The sequence below is a fragment of the Lissotriton vulgaris genome, chromosome 4_1 (genome assembly GCF_964263255.1).
Source record: "Lissotriton vulgaris chromosome 4_1, aLisVul1.2, whole genome shotgun sequence".
In the NCBI taxonomy this organism is placed as follows: Eukaryota; Metazoa; Chordata; class Amphibia; order Caudata; family Salamandridae; genus Lissotriton; species Lissotriton vulgaris.
Window position 1 is genome coordinate 1,867,619,209 of NC_141691.1, and position 18,297 is coordinate 1,867,637,505.

The 18,297-nt window shown below is 42.0% G+C and overlaps 1 protein-coding gene across 1 annotated transcript in view; it reads left to right on the top strand.

The window, feature by feature from the left end:
• Positions 1-18,297, top strand: part of FAM91A1 (family with sequence similarity 91 member A1) — a 261,796-nt gene that overhangs the window by 35,067 nt on the left and 208,432 nt on the right. Inside the window, exons 3-4 of the mRNA XM_086966190.1 lie at positions 13,223-13,374; positions 14,305-14,362. Of these exons, the coding sequence (XP_086822316.1) occupies positions 13,223-13,374; positions 14,305-14,362 (210 nt within the window). The remainder of the gene's footprint in view (positions 1-13,222; positions 13,375-14,304; positions 14,363-18,297) is intronic.

An 18,297-nucleotide genomic window follows, 5' to 3' on the forward strand; every position in this document is an offset into this window, starting at 1 on the left:
AACCTAGACCTTTATTGTTGAGCTCATAGCTCAGGAACAACACTGTGAACTCTGCAATGTGCGATTTCGGAAAGTAAAATTTATAACCGAAGTACGCAAACATAACAATGATGCGGTCAACGCGACATAGATGCGGCCATAATTCATCGTATGTGAGATAAATATCATCAACATATGAGCATGTATCAGGGTCAAGTCTCCTCAAAAGAGAGACTATACAAGCCCCAAAGACGCCTGGGCTGTTTTTGTAGCCCATAGCTAATCTTTTGAAATGTTTTTGTTTGCCGCCTGAAGTGAAAGCTGTCATTGCCATTGACTACTGGTCAGGTTATGGCTAAAAAAGCCATTGGATATGTCAAGTGTGGTCTTAAACCGTTTCTCACAAGACTATCCACAAGAGCAGAACTGTGAGTATTCTGTACTGCGCAGGTCCGACAATGAGAGTTCAAATGGCGGTAATCCAATACTAGGCGGTACGACCCCTCAGGTTTGGTCACAGTAAAAAGTTGATTATTCATCGGTGACACACGTTTCAATCACACCTTGATATTCCATTGCTCAAGGATTTCTGCAACAGGAGCTTTTCCTTCACGCCGCATAGGATTTTGGGTTCGAGGCTGTGGCATTGACTGCAATGGAATCTCATGCCTGGGCGAAAATTTGTCCCATCCACATTGAGAATGGTACAAAGCCAGTGCAAGCACCTTAGCCCACTCTTCTGCAAAATTCTGCGCCTGCTCCTTCTGCACTGTGTGGGCCAAATGGGGAGGATTACCTCCACCCCTTTCTCGGAGTGGTCAAAACTAGAGGTGGAGGCCAGTCTGCCTCCGCTAACAAAATGTCATATGTAGAGGTCAGGTTTTCCCCAAAAATCCCTTTTATTGTACGTTTTATGTCACCTTCAATTAAAAGTACTATGTCCTATAGTCGATCAGGGGGAGCCACTCAAGTGTCAGCTGTCTCAACAGTAATGAACGTGTCAGTTGCTGTCGTCTTCAGATACGGACGCAGTGCTTGCTGCACTACTGTTACCTCCGCTGCGCTGTCGAGCAGCGTTAGCGCCCATGTCCGGTTCCGAAGCTGTGTTCTCACTATCCATGGCATACCTCACTGTTAAAGCAACAACTTTCTTTTTCGGAAACTGAGGGCGTTGACGTTGAAAGTCCTCATGCTTGCCTTTACCTTCCGTCTGGCGGGGCTCCTCACGACCTTGTGGGCCGCCCTGACCTCTGTCGCGGTCTGCTCCACCGGTTTGCGAGATCGATATTTCCTGCAAAGGACCAGGAGAACTATGATCAGGAACCTGAAATAATTTGGGTTACTTAATACTCGCGCGGTCGCGCAAATCATAAGTGCGATCAGTAAACACAGGTATCGACTATGCAGGACGCGACCCTTGTTTCTTTTGCTGCTTTCCCTACTTCTTTGATTTCCAATTCTGTTTAGGAAAATTTGGACGATCGTCTTTATTAGACTTAGCAGTCTGAGTTTGCGGTTGAGCTGTTACCTTAGCAAAAGGCTTAACATCCAAATTATTGCGGTCAATGGTCTTATAAGCATCCGCAATGATTTTCGGTAACTGCCGGGGTTTATCCGCATCAGGAACATTGCGCAAAGCATTAGACACCTAAAAGCTTACCACATCCCCCTTAACATTAGCAAGGATGAGATTCGAAACTATGTCAAACACTCCGACAAGCCTCATTCCCAATTCTAGAGTGGCCTCCGAATCGTGTTGATCCCGAACACGCTTGATCACGGAGGGCAGGACAGTCATAGATGGCGTGCCGAAGCACTTTGCATAGACTGCCGCAAAATCTTTACCCCCAAGTCTCACAATCAGTCACCTCCGGTACTAAGTCTTTCCGCAAACTAATTGTCAGAATCCTGTGTTTCTCAGCGGGAGTTGTATTAGGAAAAACTGCTTCCAGTTGGTCAAATTTCTCGGCAAGCCAATAAGACATCTCGTCCTTATCCTGGGGGCGCTTGCCCATTACCGAATTAACCATGACTGGACTCCTTTTTATCCTGCCCGGTCCAACTTGTTGCGCCTCAGCTCCAGGTGCTCCCACCTGGTTATCGCAGGAAACATATTGCACTAAAGCCCTATAGACCCCAACAACGGAGGCATAGAGTATGTACCATCATCTGCATTTACTGCTGGAAACGTAACCCAAGAGTAGAAAAGCTCAGATGGGTAAGCCGCTTCTGCACTAACCACAAAGACTACCGCCATTCCTTCAGCCGACACTCCATACTGATGTAAGTGATTGCAGAGTGGCATGCGACTATGCTGAGCTATATCAACGCCCGCCATAAGGAAGCAACAGAGAAAATCAATCTGAAAATTGTAGCACAAAAAGGGGTAGTAACTCAAAACAAGAACCTTTTATGAATCTCAAGCTTGAATGAACCTATAACACATTCGTATAGGTAGGTTAATCCGTCACTGCTGTCAACCGGAAACAGGAGTTAGAGTGTCGTGGACTGTTACAAGCACTACTCAAGAGTCTCAAACATAAGACCAAACGTTGGGTGCGCCATGTTGTGGGGATTCTGCTCATGCACAGAACTATGCACAGGAAATCAGGACCTCAGTGAATTGTGGTGTACTAAAAAACTCACCTCAGTAGCCAGAACCCCTAACCGACTAGCATCAGTGTCTCATTAGCTCGACGTCCTATAGCAAAGCTAATAATGCTTAGACAACCCAGAACATGCAATTTAGGGTACTCTCATGAATGGTGGGAATCAAGAACACTCTTTTGTTTATATTCTCATACCAGTCCACAACGTGAGTCATCAGAAACACGGAAAACGTTTAAAATGTTTATTTTAATGACGTGCTCTAAGATGCAGTATTTTGGCTAAAATAAGCAGGAATATGATTATAAATAATACGATCAGCATTGTTACAATTCCATAAAACACAAAGGGAGAAATCATATTATAATGATAGTAGAAACAGGTCCTATAGCGCTTTGTGAACCACCCTTCCCTGCTAGGAACTAGGTTTTATAATAATAGAAGGTCTCTTAGGCTTGAAGGTCTCCAAGATCGGCAGTGGTTAATCACATCACAGGATCAGCAAAAATGTTCTCACTGGGAAAGGTTTTTCTCCAAGTGCCCCAATCATGCATGCATTATTAAAAGCACTAGAATTTCAGTTTGGTGCAGCTGTATTCATGTTGTGTCTAGAGCGTGGGTCGATCAACCTGAATAACAGCATACATTGTTATGGTGACCTTAAAGGTTCTGCATGCACTGTACAGACTAAGGTTGCAATGTAAGTCTAGGGATTTTAAAAACAAGCCGTTCTCATGTGAAGAAAATCAAGCAGTTTAGCTTACAACAACAGTTACATGTAGTGTTGTGTTCAAAGTGGCAAAACTGGGCGCTGAGCGTCCGACGCTCTTAAGGTGTTAAGTAGCATACAGAAATCAGTGTAATAAGAGGACACCTTAAATAAATTAATACATCTTTGCACTTACATTATTGTTGGTACTGGACGGTTTGTTATTTGTGGTTGCTGGTGGTCGAATGCGTTCATATAGCACATTGAAGACAAGTTGAGGGCAGAATGTTGTTGACCCTAAATATATGAGCCATTAACAGCATGCATGTAGTCTACATCAAAAGTAAGAATTGAGGGAAGGAGGCTGCTTTGATAATGGTGCTGGAAGATGACTCCGTATCTGTCAAGAAACTGACCTTAATGTACCCTGTTAAACTGGGAGGTGTGGTAGTGGCACAACAGACCATATCCACCTTTCTTGGTCAAATCCCAAAATATTGTGATATTGGCAGGAAGCTTAAGACTCACTACTTTGCATTGTAGGTGATCCAATTTGATAAAGCACTAGGAATTGCAGTTAAGATTTATGATGAGAACTGGTGAGAGCCATGGACTAAAATCATTCCGATTCATCTAAGTAGTACAGCTGTGAGACCATTGTGATGCAATTGGAGAATAAGGTGATGCAATGTTACTGTTTGTAGTTGATTAAAAATGCTATGTTCTTTTTTTATTCAATTTGCAATATTGTGAAACGATGTTAGATTTGCTACATGTACCTTGTTGTGCAAATAGCAACAACATTGTGTAAAAGAGACACTCGATTATTAACAAACTGTCATTATGAATGTTGACACTAGAATGCCGAAACAGAGAAATCCAGGAGGCATAGCACATTTTTCAAATAAACTGTTGCAATCTGTGAAATTGTGAAGCCCATTCATTACTCTATTTAGTGTATAAACCCATTTGACCACCTTATCGATCAAGCGCTGATCAACCTGGGTTATGCCATATTCACACTGTTAATCCCATTCTGAGTTATAACCTATTCCTGATGATTGTTACACAGGAAATCCTCAACTAAATGAGCCTTAGGTGTTTGCTACTCATTGTTGAATGACACAAACTTGAGGAGGAGTGATTCCTATATGAACTCCTCCGTGATGGCAACACCTTATTTGGGTAGAAATGCTAAGTCAGTGACAAATTGAAAGATGAGATTTAACTGACAAGTACACAACTTATTGAGTTATTGGTCATATCCATATTAAGATATGGATATGAAGATCTTAAGGCTAAAATCCAGGTTGTCTTTTAGTTTTGTTTTTGTATTCTAGCAGGCTACCTGTGCCGTTTGCTGCAGGTAGCAAGGGAACTAGACCAGACAGACCACTAAATTGCACTGACTAAGGTGTTACGCCCCATGCCAGTTTATACATTTATCTCTCTATCTGGTTTAGGTGCATTGGTATTTAGTTCACCAAGTTCCTCATCCAAATCGCTGATGTATACAGTCCTGACCGCATTGAGGTTAGGCTTGTTAGGAAGATACTTGTTGAACAGTAACATAATTTAATTTACTGAGGTAATAAAGAGGCCAGCCAGATTCCTCCCAGTTAAATAAAATACAATAGATGTTATAAAGCGTGCAGCTGCTTCTAAAGAAGCATCCAGACACCAGCCGAATAGACCACAATCATAACAAGCATATAATCCCATCGACAGCTGGTCTATGAATTAAAAAGATATTCTTCAGACTTTTCTTGAAAGCAGATTCAGATGGGGCACAAAGAAGTGCTCAGAAACGAGTTCCAAAACTTCACAGTTGAAAACACAAAGGATCTTTAACCTTTTCTCGCCTTGTGAACCCTTTAGTATACAGATGTCTCAAGGTGTTGGACTTAAGCCTTCTTCTTAAGTACAAAGGACCTTTCTGCTCTTGGGCTCTCTAGGTGAAAAACGAGTGCCTTGAATTTGAAGCTGCTCTGACTTAAACTAACAGGCAGACTCTAACAGGTGTGCAGGAACTTTAAGGATAAGACTCATTTCGAATAATGTGCAGACAATTCAATTGGGTCTGTCAGGTAGGCTGACAGACCTAGATATAGACTATTTACATAGTCTAACTTTGAGGTGACCAAAGAATAGGCAGTAGTTTCCGGGCAGCTACCTGAACCAGGTGCAGTATCCTCCAGAGTGACTTCATGGTTGCAAAGCAGCTAACAAAAAACGCTTTGACCCGTGGTTCAAAAGACCAGGCAGAATCAAATTTAGGCCTAGGTTTCTCATACAGGAAGATGGAACAGCAGACGCACCTAGCTCTGAAGGCTGTAAGATGAGTGAATCACTGATTAGTGCCAAAAAGACTTCAGGCATAGCGTAAAAGAATTGAAAGCGTCTGTCCCATTGTCCTAGGAGGACAGGAGATGCTGGGTGTCATCAGCCTACGAAATCACCTTCAGACCCCAAGAGTCCACAAGGTTTGCCAAGGGCTCCAGGTGAACAATAAAGAGGATATGGCTCAAGGCAGACACTTGGGGGAACAAAGCAAACACAAGGAGATGATGGAAGGAGTGCTGAAGCTTTCCAGACAATCGGCCCCAGTCACAGATCTGGGTTGAATCCATCATCATTCTTTAGCTCACTTGGCCACCTCAGTTCAGACCCAGCTATATGCAAATCAGTCTTGACCCTGTGCCTCAGGGGTTCAGTCCAGCCCGAACTGCCAAGCCAGGTCTTGCTGAACCGGAAACAAGCATCCTGCGACAGGTTTCTGGGTAGCTCATCAGCCAGGCTAGCTTGAATCCTGTGGCAAAGTGAGCAAAAGACCCACGTCCGGGCATGCCTGGCCAATTTAGGACAAACAAAACAAACAGCTGGGGGATCCCACCTTCAAGAAGCTTAGCAGCAGAGGTAAACGGGGTGAGAGGTACTGCTTGAGACCAGTCTTCAAGATAAGATTTAGTCCAGGCCGAAGTCTGTCCTTGAACTCCAATATTCTTCAACAAGATTGGGTATGATACAGTGTGAAATTCTGACAAGGCAATCTGGATTCTGACAAGATGTACCCAGCTCAGAATCCAGAGAGAGTTTGATTCCAAAAAAGGGTAAGTTGCCTATTAACTGCCTTTCCAGCATTTTAGCACTACAGGTATAAGTGAAATTGGTCTGAAATTAAACATCTTTGCACCGAGCTGATACAACTGTATGGTGTCTACAACTACAGAGAAGTTAATGAATGGATAATACAGTGGGGGAGGTCCTGGCTTCTATTTTACTTTGGCTATCAAAGCCTCTGCCTAGTGCATTGTTGAGATTCTGCATTTGAATACAGTTTGGGTAGGAGGTAAGATACCACAAATGTTTACCCGATCTGCAAGGTTTTAACCTATAAACCTTCAGTGAGAGCTTTCTGGAGGGTTCATTGATACAACCTCTTGCTCTCAAAGTACCCTCTGCTCTCCTTTTTAACTTTGCCTACTCCTGTATTAATTACTAAACAATACAATGGTGGAAATGCCCTACTGAGTATAAATGCCCAGCACCTGTGATAGGCCAGGGTGGAAGGCATCCAAGAGATTGGTAAGGATAATTCCTTTGAAATTCTTAAGTGCCCTGATAATTTCTAGATTCAATTTATTAAGAATACACTGAGGGAGATCATGACCATTATGTATGTTGGCTAACACATATAGCACTCCAAAATGATTCTCTCACAGACAGCTATTTTTTTTATAAATCTTTTTATTAATTATAGATAAACAGCGGTGATTGTCACTGACATTCAATACAGTGAAGTACAGATATTCCTGGTCACCCTTCATTACATAACTTAGGTGGTTATAAGCAACTTTTTCAGTCATTCAATAAGCATTCGGTCTTACAGTTTGGTCGTCATCCGGGGCAACATGTGGGGGTTCGCAGACTTGACCCCTGTACTCGTTCCAGTTGGTCCATACACCAATCCATTTCTGGGGACAGCCTCTGGCCACGTATACTGTCTTTTCCTGGAGCATACACCAGTCCATGTCAGTTTGCCATGAGGCCAATTTCGGAGGAGAACCTGCCCCCCACAGCCGGGCAATGTTCCGATTAGCGATCGCAAATCCCAGCGTGGCCCACAACCTCCCATGCGTGGTTAAGTCATTAAGCGCCCAGATACTTAAGAGAGACCTTTTCGCTTCTACTCTCTATGATACCTCCCACACCTCTTGCATGCATTGGTGAATGCGGTGCCAGTAGGTCTGGATCAGCGGACATTCCCACAATATGTTGGAGAACGACCCCTCCGCCCCACATCCTCTTCTACAGAGCCCATCCTCACTGCGGCCCATCAATCTCAGCCTAGTACCAGGTATATAGACCCTATGTAGAATTTTAAGCTGGATCAGCCGTAGTCTGGCCGATATGGCCACTTCCTTTGGGGACGCAAGGGCAAACCTCAATTCTTCCTCGTCGATTTCCAACTCGTCCGCCTCCCACTTCCCTTTAAGTGGCTGGAGTAGGTCTGGGGAGTTGTTGATAATCTTCTTGTATGTAAGGGTATGGCATGTTCAGGCAGGTGGCCGTCAAGGAGTCTGTCCTCCAGGGGGAGGCAGCAGGGGGCATGTACCCTGGGGAATATTAGATTGCAATGAGTGTCTGACTTGCAAGTATCTGAAGTGTTCTGTGCGTGTAAGCTCATACGTGCGCTGGAGTGAGTCAAAGGAGACAACCTCCCCCGGGCCCCACAGGTCACGGACATGGGAGATCCCGATGATGTCCCAATTGTGAAATCCTTTCGTCCGACCAAGGGTGCCCAACTTCTCGGACACCCACAATGGGGTAGCCATCGTCAAGGTGTCAGTCCATCCCAGCTTTCGCTGGACCGTATGCCATAGTTTAACCGAGTGTTTGGTGGGCCCCGTAAGGGGGTATCTGCCGGGCCTTGAGTAAAGAGCAGCCTCAAAATTGCCCCCCGGTAGTAGCCAACGGTCCATTGCAAAGCCTGGATCGCCGCAGGCTGCGTATATGCCCTGAATAATGGCCGAGAGGTGGGCGGCCCAGTAATATGACCGAATGTCCGGCAGCGCAATTCCTCAGTTGTACCAGCCCAGGGTGAGCTTCTGAAGGGAGATGCGGGACATCCCCACCCATAGTAGCTCTCATAGTACAGATTCAATAGACGCAAAATAGGATTGTGGGACCACGTCAGGATGGTTCTGCAGGGCGTATAAAAATCTTGGCAGCGCCATCATTTTAAAGAGGGATGCCCTTCCAAGGAGGCAGAGCGGTAACTTCCTCCGTGCCCCCTTCTGTGCCCCAGTGAGGGGGCACGGGAGGGTCTCCGTGAAGAACATACATAACTGATTTGCCCCAGTTAATACTATATCCCAAGTTCCTTCTGAAACTCGTGAAAATAACCATAGCTACGTTAAGTGATCGGCGGGGTCGCGTGATGTAAAGCAGGATGTCGTCCGCATATAACGAAATCCTGTCCTCCCATCCATCTGTCCAACGGATACCCTTCAGTGACCCGTCCTGCCGAATCCAGGCCGCAAGAGGCTCCAGGGATAAGGAGAACAGTAAGGGGGGCAGGGGGCACCTGATCAGTGCTATGCAGCCCACCCTTCTTTCACCCAAGGTGATGTGCACCAGCACTGGGGGGTGGTCCAAAATGCCCCTAGCCAGGAGTGTGGCTTATCGCACGGTGGTTCCCTGCTGTATAGGTTCACATACAGCTATTGATATAAGTCCTTCAGGACTCAATTCAAGTTTCTAATGCATCTTATTAACCACTTTGCACTCTTTTGATTTTACAGTATCGTAGTATATCTTTCTACTTTAGTCTCAATAGCTACCCCACTTTATTTCTGTTTTCTTTATTAGCTGGAAATCACATATGTCTAAACCAGCGTAGTACTTTTAAGAGTTCTCCCAGGTTATACACCTCTTTTTAAAAGTGTCATCTTTGACTTCATTGAGTTAGAAGGTATGGATCAATTCACTGTGTTATCTAGAAGTTTATAAACCACTTTCAAGTATTCTGTTAATTATTCCTTATCTGGCTGGCTATTGTAATGATGGAACTTCATTATTCTCTCCCATCTGCTAAACTTAGCATGGACGCTGCCTGACGCACGGCAATAGTTGGTATATAACTATGCACTTACAGAAGGGAGTTACATTTTTAGTGTATATAGCACCATACTTCAGACTTTTGAGGGAAAGCTGCATTCATAATGAATTCAATTGGAGTACTTCCAATTAAAAGAACTTCTGTGCCTCTATAACAACTGGGTCTTTCTTGAAATGATCTAAGTATGTGTATTTGTGCAGCACAAACATAAAGCAGAACACTGAACAATGGATTTATCCACGAGATAAGATTCAGAGTTGTTTACAATGAGACATATTTGTTGGTGGTAGTTGCTTTTATGTGACAATGTAGTGTTTCCTGAATTTTGACCTGCATATCTTTTGGTCTTCCTCCGTTGAATCTTTCAGATCCAAAAGTGAGGCGGGGTACTTCCTGGGATGAGCAAATGACTCTACGCGCTGGTCAGTTGGAGTTACATTAGCTGTACTCAAGAATTCCAGGAAATCATGAGTCTTCAGTATGCTTGTAAGCCCACCATGAAAAGGCTGGCGAGGCTGACGAGGCGTCAACGCGCTTTTTCGGCGGGTTGCACGCTACTCCGGGACCCATAGAGGATTAGTGTTGAATTTGTATAGTGAAACATGCAAGTACATTTTAAGTGGTGGATAGGTTAGTCAGTTATTTGGATATGGAATGATAGCAGAAGGATAGAGGAGGACAAAGGTTTGTATTTATTTATCGCTTGTTGATGCACGCTATTCAGGAAGCCTATAAAGGATTAGTGTTGAATTAATATGGTGATATATGAGGTAATTTCAGTGGTGGATATTAGTCTGTTACTTGGAGTGAGAAGGATAGCGGAGGGATAAAAGGGGAAGAAAGATTAGCATTCATATAGCACTTGTTACCCCTGATGGGTGTTGAAGCGCTTTTCTGGCGAGTAGCACGCCACTCCAGAACCCATAAAGGATTAGTGTTGAAAATTAGTATAGTATAAATATGAAGTAACTTGAGTAGTAGATATGTTTTTCAGTTATTTGGTCAGTATAGTTGAATATGGAATTTGAGAAGTGAACATGTTAGTCTGTTAATTTTGATTGAAAAGGATAGTGGAGGGATAAAAGAGTGAAGGATTTTTTTTTTAGGTCTTGGCAGTAGTAAGAGGCTTTTGGATGAGTAAAAAGGAGTTTTGGAGGGAAGGAGTCAGAGGGGAGAGTTTAGAAATGTTTGTTTTAGGGGATCGGTGTAGTAAAAAGTGGTGTCAGATGATGCAAGGAGGGGTAGAGCAGGAGAGAGTCTAGAAAGGGTTATTTTGGCGATCATAGTAGTGGTATACGGTTTGGGATAAATGAGAGTGTGGATGTAGAGGATATATTTATAGATGTATAGGATGAGAGATAGGGTAGTGCATTGGAAGGAGTAGTAGAAAGAAGATTGAGATGAGTCAGAAGGTTGGGCTAGAAGATATATTGAGCGAAGTATAGGCTGAGAAATAAGCTAGTGCATTGGAAAATGCTAAATTAGCAGAACGTGATAAATATATAGATCTATAAGTACATTGAAAGTATATAGATATATAAAGGAAGTAAGTATATTTAGATTGAATATATTGATAGAGGCACAGGATGAGAAATATGGTAGTGCATTGGATATGCTTTTTCAGGAGAAAAGTAACAGACACACAGATCCAAGTAAATGGAAGGTACGTAGAGGCACAATGGAAGTATGTACATGTAGACCAAAGATGATTTTTATTTATTGATTAATATTATTTTTTTTCTTTCTTTTCTCTTAACAACATAATTATTTTACATGTTTTATAAAGTAATACACAAAGATAGGTACATATCTATAGTGAAAACAAATGCTTATATACAGAGGGATATGCTGTAAACTTCTGTTTCCGTATGTGCTTATGTGGGGAAGAGCCAAATCTTGAGTAGTTTTCTGAAGATAGGGTGGTTGTTGGTGGATCTTATGTTGGGGGGTACAGAGTTCCATAGCTTGGCTGCTTGAACAGAGAAGAATGTGCCACCCATGGTTTTTTTTCTTGTATGGTGGGATTTTGAGGTGAGATGCTCCTTTAGAGCGGAGGGTCCTCTGTTGAATGTGTTTGGTGATTTTATTCCTGATGAAGAGTGGTCCTATTCCATGTATTATTTTGTGGGTAATACAAAGCAGCTTGAACGAGGATCATCTGGCAACCGGTAACCAATGCAGGGCTTTCAAGGCAGGGGAGATGTGGTCTTGCGGTTTGATATGCAAGAGTAGTCTGGCAGCCGAGTTCTGAATCCGTTGTAGTCTTTTCATGGTCGTTAAAGGTGATCCGTGGTAGAGGTTATTGGCGTAATCGAGTTTGGACAGAACAAGGGAGATGGTAGCTTGGACCTTGTGTGGAAATCCCAAATGAGGGAAAATTAGTTGCAGCGTTTTTGTAGTAGCAAAGCTTGATCTTGCTAGTTTATTCACTTGGGCATTCATTGACAGCTTGGAGTCCATGGTCATTCCGAGGTTTCTTACATCCTTCGATACTTTAGGCAGTGATCCCAGTTCATCAGGCCCTGCGGCAAGCAGGTTGTAATTTTTCCAATCACCACACTTTAGTATTTCAGTTTTTGAAGCATTCAATTTGAGATGGCTCCAAGTCATCCACTGATCCACGGCTCTGAGACAGCTGAAAATTGGTGATTTTCCAATGTCTTTGGGACATTCCAGTTGAAGGAGTATTTGCGTGTCATCAGCATAGTTGTAGCACGTGAGGTGAAATTTATTGATCAGTACTGGTAAAGACTTCATGTAGATGTTGAAAAGCATGAGCGAGATGATAGAACCTTGAGGGACCCCTGCTTTTGTGGAGTACGGTTTGGACGAGAAAGGTGGGGTATGGATGACATTAGTTCCGTTTCGAAGGTAGGACGCGATCCAGTCTACAGCAGTTCCCTCTATGCCGGCTTCATAAAGTCTTTGTTTCAGAGTGTCATGGTCAACCGTGTCAAAGGCAGCTGAGAGGTCCAAGAGGAGTAGCGCAACAACTCCGTTACGGTCAACTGTATTCTTTAGGTCATCCCAGATGGCAAGGAGGGCAGATTCAGTGCCTCTTCCCAGACGGAATCCTGTTTGGAAATCTGAAAGTATGTCATTCTCTTCAATGAATTGTGACATCTGGGCGAACGCTGCTCTTTCTATCAGTTTGCCCAGGAAGGTCCAGACTTTTATGGACTAGTGCAGTCCTCTTACAGCAGGATTATTATTTGTTTCCTCTGCTCTTGCCGGACTTGTGTGGGAATATAATGTAATGATAACCTTTGTTTATAAATACTCGAAGCTGGGGGAATTGATAGAATTATTGATAACATCATGCTTTTATTAAAGGGACTATCACTCTTAGAATGTAACATCCAATCGCACCATATCTCTGCTCACACTTGGTTTACAGGCTTTACCGGGCTTTCAGCATTAGCCTTTAGTAATATTTATTACAGCCCTTTATTCAATATAAATTACATTCCTGGCAGATTATTCATTGAATTAATGATCCTGCAGAAAATAAGTAATATAGTTCCTTTTGCCAGGGTTGTTGTGCCATCTGCATGAATAAAGCTGCAATGATTCATCAACCGCAGCAATAGAAAATATATGGAGCAAGCATTAAGGCTTTAAAGGTTTTTGTAAAAGGACACCATGCTTTGGCTTAAATTCACCTGTGTGTAGGATTATTTAAGTGCTTAGTTTGTATTGACTGGTATACATGTGCTCAAAGTAATACATTGATGCAATATAAATGTCTGTGTACTCATTAGTATAGTACTATAAAGAACCATTGAATATATGTGTTTATTTCACAGTCAAGCATGTGAAGAAAGAAGAGCGTAAGTACTATGAGGAGCTGCTTAAGTACAGCCGAGAACATCTCATTTTGTACCCATATCATCTGTCTGACATCATGGTCAAGGGCCTGCGGATCACACCTTTTTCCTACTACATTGGAATAATGGAGGTAAGCAGTCTTCTCTTAACTCCCTCCCTTGCAAACATTTTATCTTACCACTTGTTCCTTTTTTGACTCGAAGTGTGTAAAATTGATTGTTTATGGGGGATAGTCCCATAGTGTTTTGTTTACCTTTTAGTCTTATAACGCTTGTTATGAATTATATCTTCAAACCTCTGTGCTACTGAAGTGGGTGAAGTGATCGACCTAGCATATTCGATTATTCCAGCTTCCTGGGAAGTTGTGGGTAGGCATCAATACGTCAGGCTTCAGAAATCAGCGTGGCTACAAAGTTTGTTGAGCTCTACCAATCACTGGAGATTGATGGTCTTTTTTCACATTTATTTATAAATGTATTTATTTATAAAAGATTTATAACGCGCATGACTGCATCGGTGATGAGGCGTCCCAGGGTACAATGTCTACCGTAGATTAACATTTCCACATAATTGGTGTAAAGTAGGGATACATGGTAGTTCTGCAGTTGTAGCCAATGTGAAAACAACTGTGTCACTGGTCAGAAATAAATCTGTAACAAAATGAATTTAATATATTCTTAGATAAAGCAAGTAGTAGCACTGGTGTCTTTACTGCTCAGATCTGATATAGCTTGCACTTATTTACACATAGACATATATACACATTAACACATAAATAGCACATTAGATTTCAACACAAACAATTACTTTCAATGTGTGTTTGAGAACCCGTGTGTGTGTGTGTGTGTGTGTATGTGTGTGTATATATATGTATATATATTGTCTGTGCACAAGGATAGTAGGGTTATTTGGGATTTCACTCCTTTCTTTTTTCTCTAAAATGTCCACATAGGCTCCATAGCTTCACCTGCTTCTTTTGAGAGCTGTCATGTTAGGTTCATAGAAACTAGATCTCATGTACGAAAAAATGAATATACCTTATCTTTTTTGTTTTCAAAAGGATATCATGAACTCTGAAAAAAGCTATGATTCTCTGCCTAATTTTACTGCTGCTGACTGTAAGTACATTTTAATGAAACTCCTTCTTCAGTATTATAAGGGATTATTTGTGTTTGTGGTGGAATGCCTCTATCCATGCAGAATCGATTTGAAGGCTTTTGCATTTTTTACGATTTACGTGAAGTACAGATGTGGCCGGGTCTGGCAGTTTAGTGGATTCATACTTTGACTCCAGGAATCTGTGCTTGACCTCATTGTAACTGGTTCAAATATCGATGGGCCCACTTAGCCTTATATCTCTACAAGTTTGAACACATTTTTGCCTTTAGTTGTGTAACAATAAAGCTATTATTGCCCCCATTGGGTAAATGTGTTCTTTACAAATATGCATGCTGTGTAATATTATGGCCCTGATTACGAGTTTGGCGGTCATCCGCACCGCCGAACCCATGTTGGAGGTGCAGTGGCTATCGGAGACTGCCGCACCAGTGGTCCGACAGTTGTATTAAAACTATGGTGATCAGACCTCCATTGCACCACTGCAACCGCCAAGGAATCACTTTAGCTGGTGGCAGTGCTACGATGTTAGGCCGCAATATGATCGGCAGGACTGCTGTGGCCCGCCAAGTCTATTACGAGTTTTCTTACTGCCAGTGGTTTCATGGCAGTGTTCACGCCATGAAACTGGTGGCGGTGATGAAACTAAGGGGGCCCTACACGGCCCCCTGGAGCTTCAGGCCATGGGGATGTATGCCCCCCACAACACCCACCCCATCTGCTTGCATGCCCATTTCCTGCACTGCATTGACTGTTAAGTCCATGCCATGCAGGAACTTGCTATGGTGTTCCCATTGCGGTGCCTTTTTCAAAGGCACCACCGTGGGAACCGAAGGACCACCCGCCAGACCAGGAGCAAACTACTAATCTGGCGGGCAGTTGGCATTCGACTTTGGCAGTGGGGGAGTTCGATGTTGGCAGTGGGGGAGTCAATCCAGCACCGCCAAAGTCATAATCAGCCCCTATGTAAAATTGATGTGCTTTAAAATACTTGATTTCGAGTGGCAGCATGTTGATTGCAAGTATGCGCTTGTTGCTAGTCCCAACCTGAGGGGTGGGTGAGCCCCTGTAAGTAATTGCAGTTTGCACCGGACCCTCCATGCATACCACACCAGCTGATACACACAGCTGTTCATTGTGTATTGGCTCCTTTAAGCCTAGTGGGCATGCATGGGGAATGTATCCTCCTGAAATCAGCAGGCTCCTGCCCTGTATACACTTCACTCATACTTGGCCCTACACACATGACTGTTGACGTTTACATTTCCACTCCTGAATTAGACCTGGAAATGTATATCTGTTTTGCATCGCACATATATTTCATGAAATATGTAAACTGGGATTGTAGTGCTGAAAGATGACGCTTGTGAACAGTGTCTGTATTGCAGCTTCTCTTGAGGCAACTCTTTGTCCGATAAAGAGTGCCGTGTGAGATGAGAGGGTGCACCAGATGCAGATTTTAGTGAGCTGTGCCTAGAAAGCCCATTGGCATGTGCAAATTTGGTAATTCTCTCATGCACTTTGCCAATTGGTCCTAACAAAAAAGAGAGCAACAGTAAATGGAGTTTTTTTCCTTCTCTCCAACTGTCCCTTTCCTCTGTACATTTGTTCTCTTCCCTGCATCTTCTAACCCCCTCTTCTCCTGCACCATTGCAATTTTTTTTCTCTTTGACTTTTAACACCCCGGTTAGCAACAGAATAACTCAAAATTACTAAAGGAAGAAAGGAACAAATACATCAAATTCTTTAATAAATTCTGTGAAAAAACTCTATGAGAAGTGAATACGTTCATACCAGTTAAATATCACAAAAAGAATAGGCACGCAGAAGAACGTGTGTGTTCATGTAACAAATCCATGGTTTTAACCTTTCACCCGCTTTATAAAAATGAGGGCCATTTCATATTAAATAGCATTTATTTTTATTGTTGTGTTAGGGGACAGGTCAGACTGTTCGAACCGAGAGGGAAAATAAAACGTTCATTATTGGAAGCTCTACTGAGTTTCAGTTTTTAAAAAATATGGGATTTCCCAGTAGTAACACGTTATGTGTAAGCAGTGAATTCACAATACTTTAGATAATGTTGAATGGAGAATTTTGATGGGGAGTGAAATTGTTTGCACCCTTTTAGGATTTTTTTTAATTCTCCCAATAATTGATTATTTAGATCTGCCCCTGATCATGTAAGCCAATTTGCAAGAATTGAGTAAGGAGCTTAGAGTTCAAATGTCCTGGGTAAATTTCATATAGTTTTGTTGAAAAGCAATTACCTGACTTGCTGAAGAGCAGTGACTTCATACTCCATTAGTTTTTGTTGATTTTCCATAGAATCCTATTTTCCTGCCTCCATATGGAGGAACAATACTCTGCAGAAAGAGTATGAAATATCTTTTGACCATTTTGTTTGTTAATAAATATTCATGCCACATATTTTAGATGTATTTTAAATTGAGCTGTTTCTAACGTCTGATTTAATCTTTTGCCGTGGAATTTACCCATAATACATTAATTCTCTGACAGTAAATATTTTTCAATTATGGGTATAATGTGGGTTTCCAGAATAGTCGAATACAAGTGAATATATCTGTTTGATTAAAATGCACGATTCACCAGTTTCCCAAGACTATAATTAACAGAGGAGTGTGACTTCTTTGGCCACGCTCAAATTTGTTTGGGAGATAGGACTTTGACACATGTAACATGTGCATATCAGTAAATATCCTTTATTTTTGCCATACTTAATGTGTTTGCTACAATAAGGGCTTTAGAGCTTTGGTATAATCTGGCATATCAATACTAAGCAATAGTTGAACTCCTCATAAACTAAACATGAATGATCCTATTCTCAAAGGGTACTCTTTTAGACAGTTGGTTTCTTAGGGTTACTCAAGGAATAGTGAATTGTGAGTACTTTAGTGCTTTACATTTATGCATGCAGAATTTCCATAAGGTGGATATTTCCGCATTCTGAAATGTCAGTCTCCTTGTGCCCTGGGAAAGATTAGGGTACGATCTCTGTTCTCCCTCCACCATCTATAAATAGTAACTTGATAATGACACAGATAGCAGTTTTTACAAAAAACGTTCTGTCCTTTTACCACAAGGATTTCTTTCAGTATGGAAAAGCCATTATTCCTCATCTCCATGAAACTAAATTGAAGCTCCTTCCACCCTATTCCTACATAGAAAACTCAACCTTACTCAAATGTCTTTCAAATGGATGTATTTGCATGTTATTCTATTGTGGCAGACTACCTGTAAAATATTTGTGGAATATTTCCACCCGTTAGCACAGAATTTATGATTGCAGAAACACCACCATGCTGGTGGAATTTCTCATTTACTGTTGTCCTTTATGAGAGTGATCTCTTGATTTCTAGGAATCAGGATTTCAGTGCCCATTGCAGATTTATTTTCTAACACCCATTGCTGGTCAGCAAATCCCCAAAATCTTAGAGCGTATATAAATTGTCTTAGCAAGGGTCTGTCTTGCAAAGGTGAGTAGGGAAAGATGTCGCTAGCAAAGCTAAAGGGTGTTGCAAGGCATATTTTATTATTAACAAAATTATGTATAATATTTTATTATTTGTATTGGAGTAGATTGTTATAGTGTAATGCACCACAAGACCTCTAACATAGTCAATAAGCAATCCAAAAGGAATGTGTCAAAATCTTTGTCAATAGTTACAGTAATCATTGCATTCTTCTCATTGCCATCACTTCGACTAAATTATATATAATATGTTATTTATTAGCTCTTTTTTAAAGCTTTTTTTTAAACAGTCTGACAATGAAGCCAGTCTGATCACCTTGTACTAGCCTATAATAATGTGATGGACCTGTACAAATTACATATTAATTCACCTTGTTTTTTGATTGGCACATTTGCCACCCTTTGTGTTGTTTATAAGATCGTTGATGTAGTTTTATCTTTCAG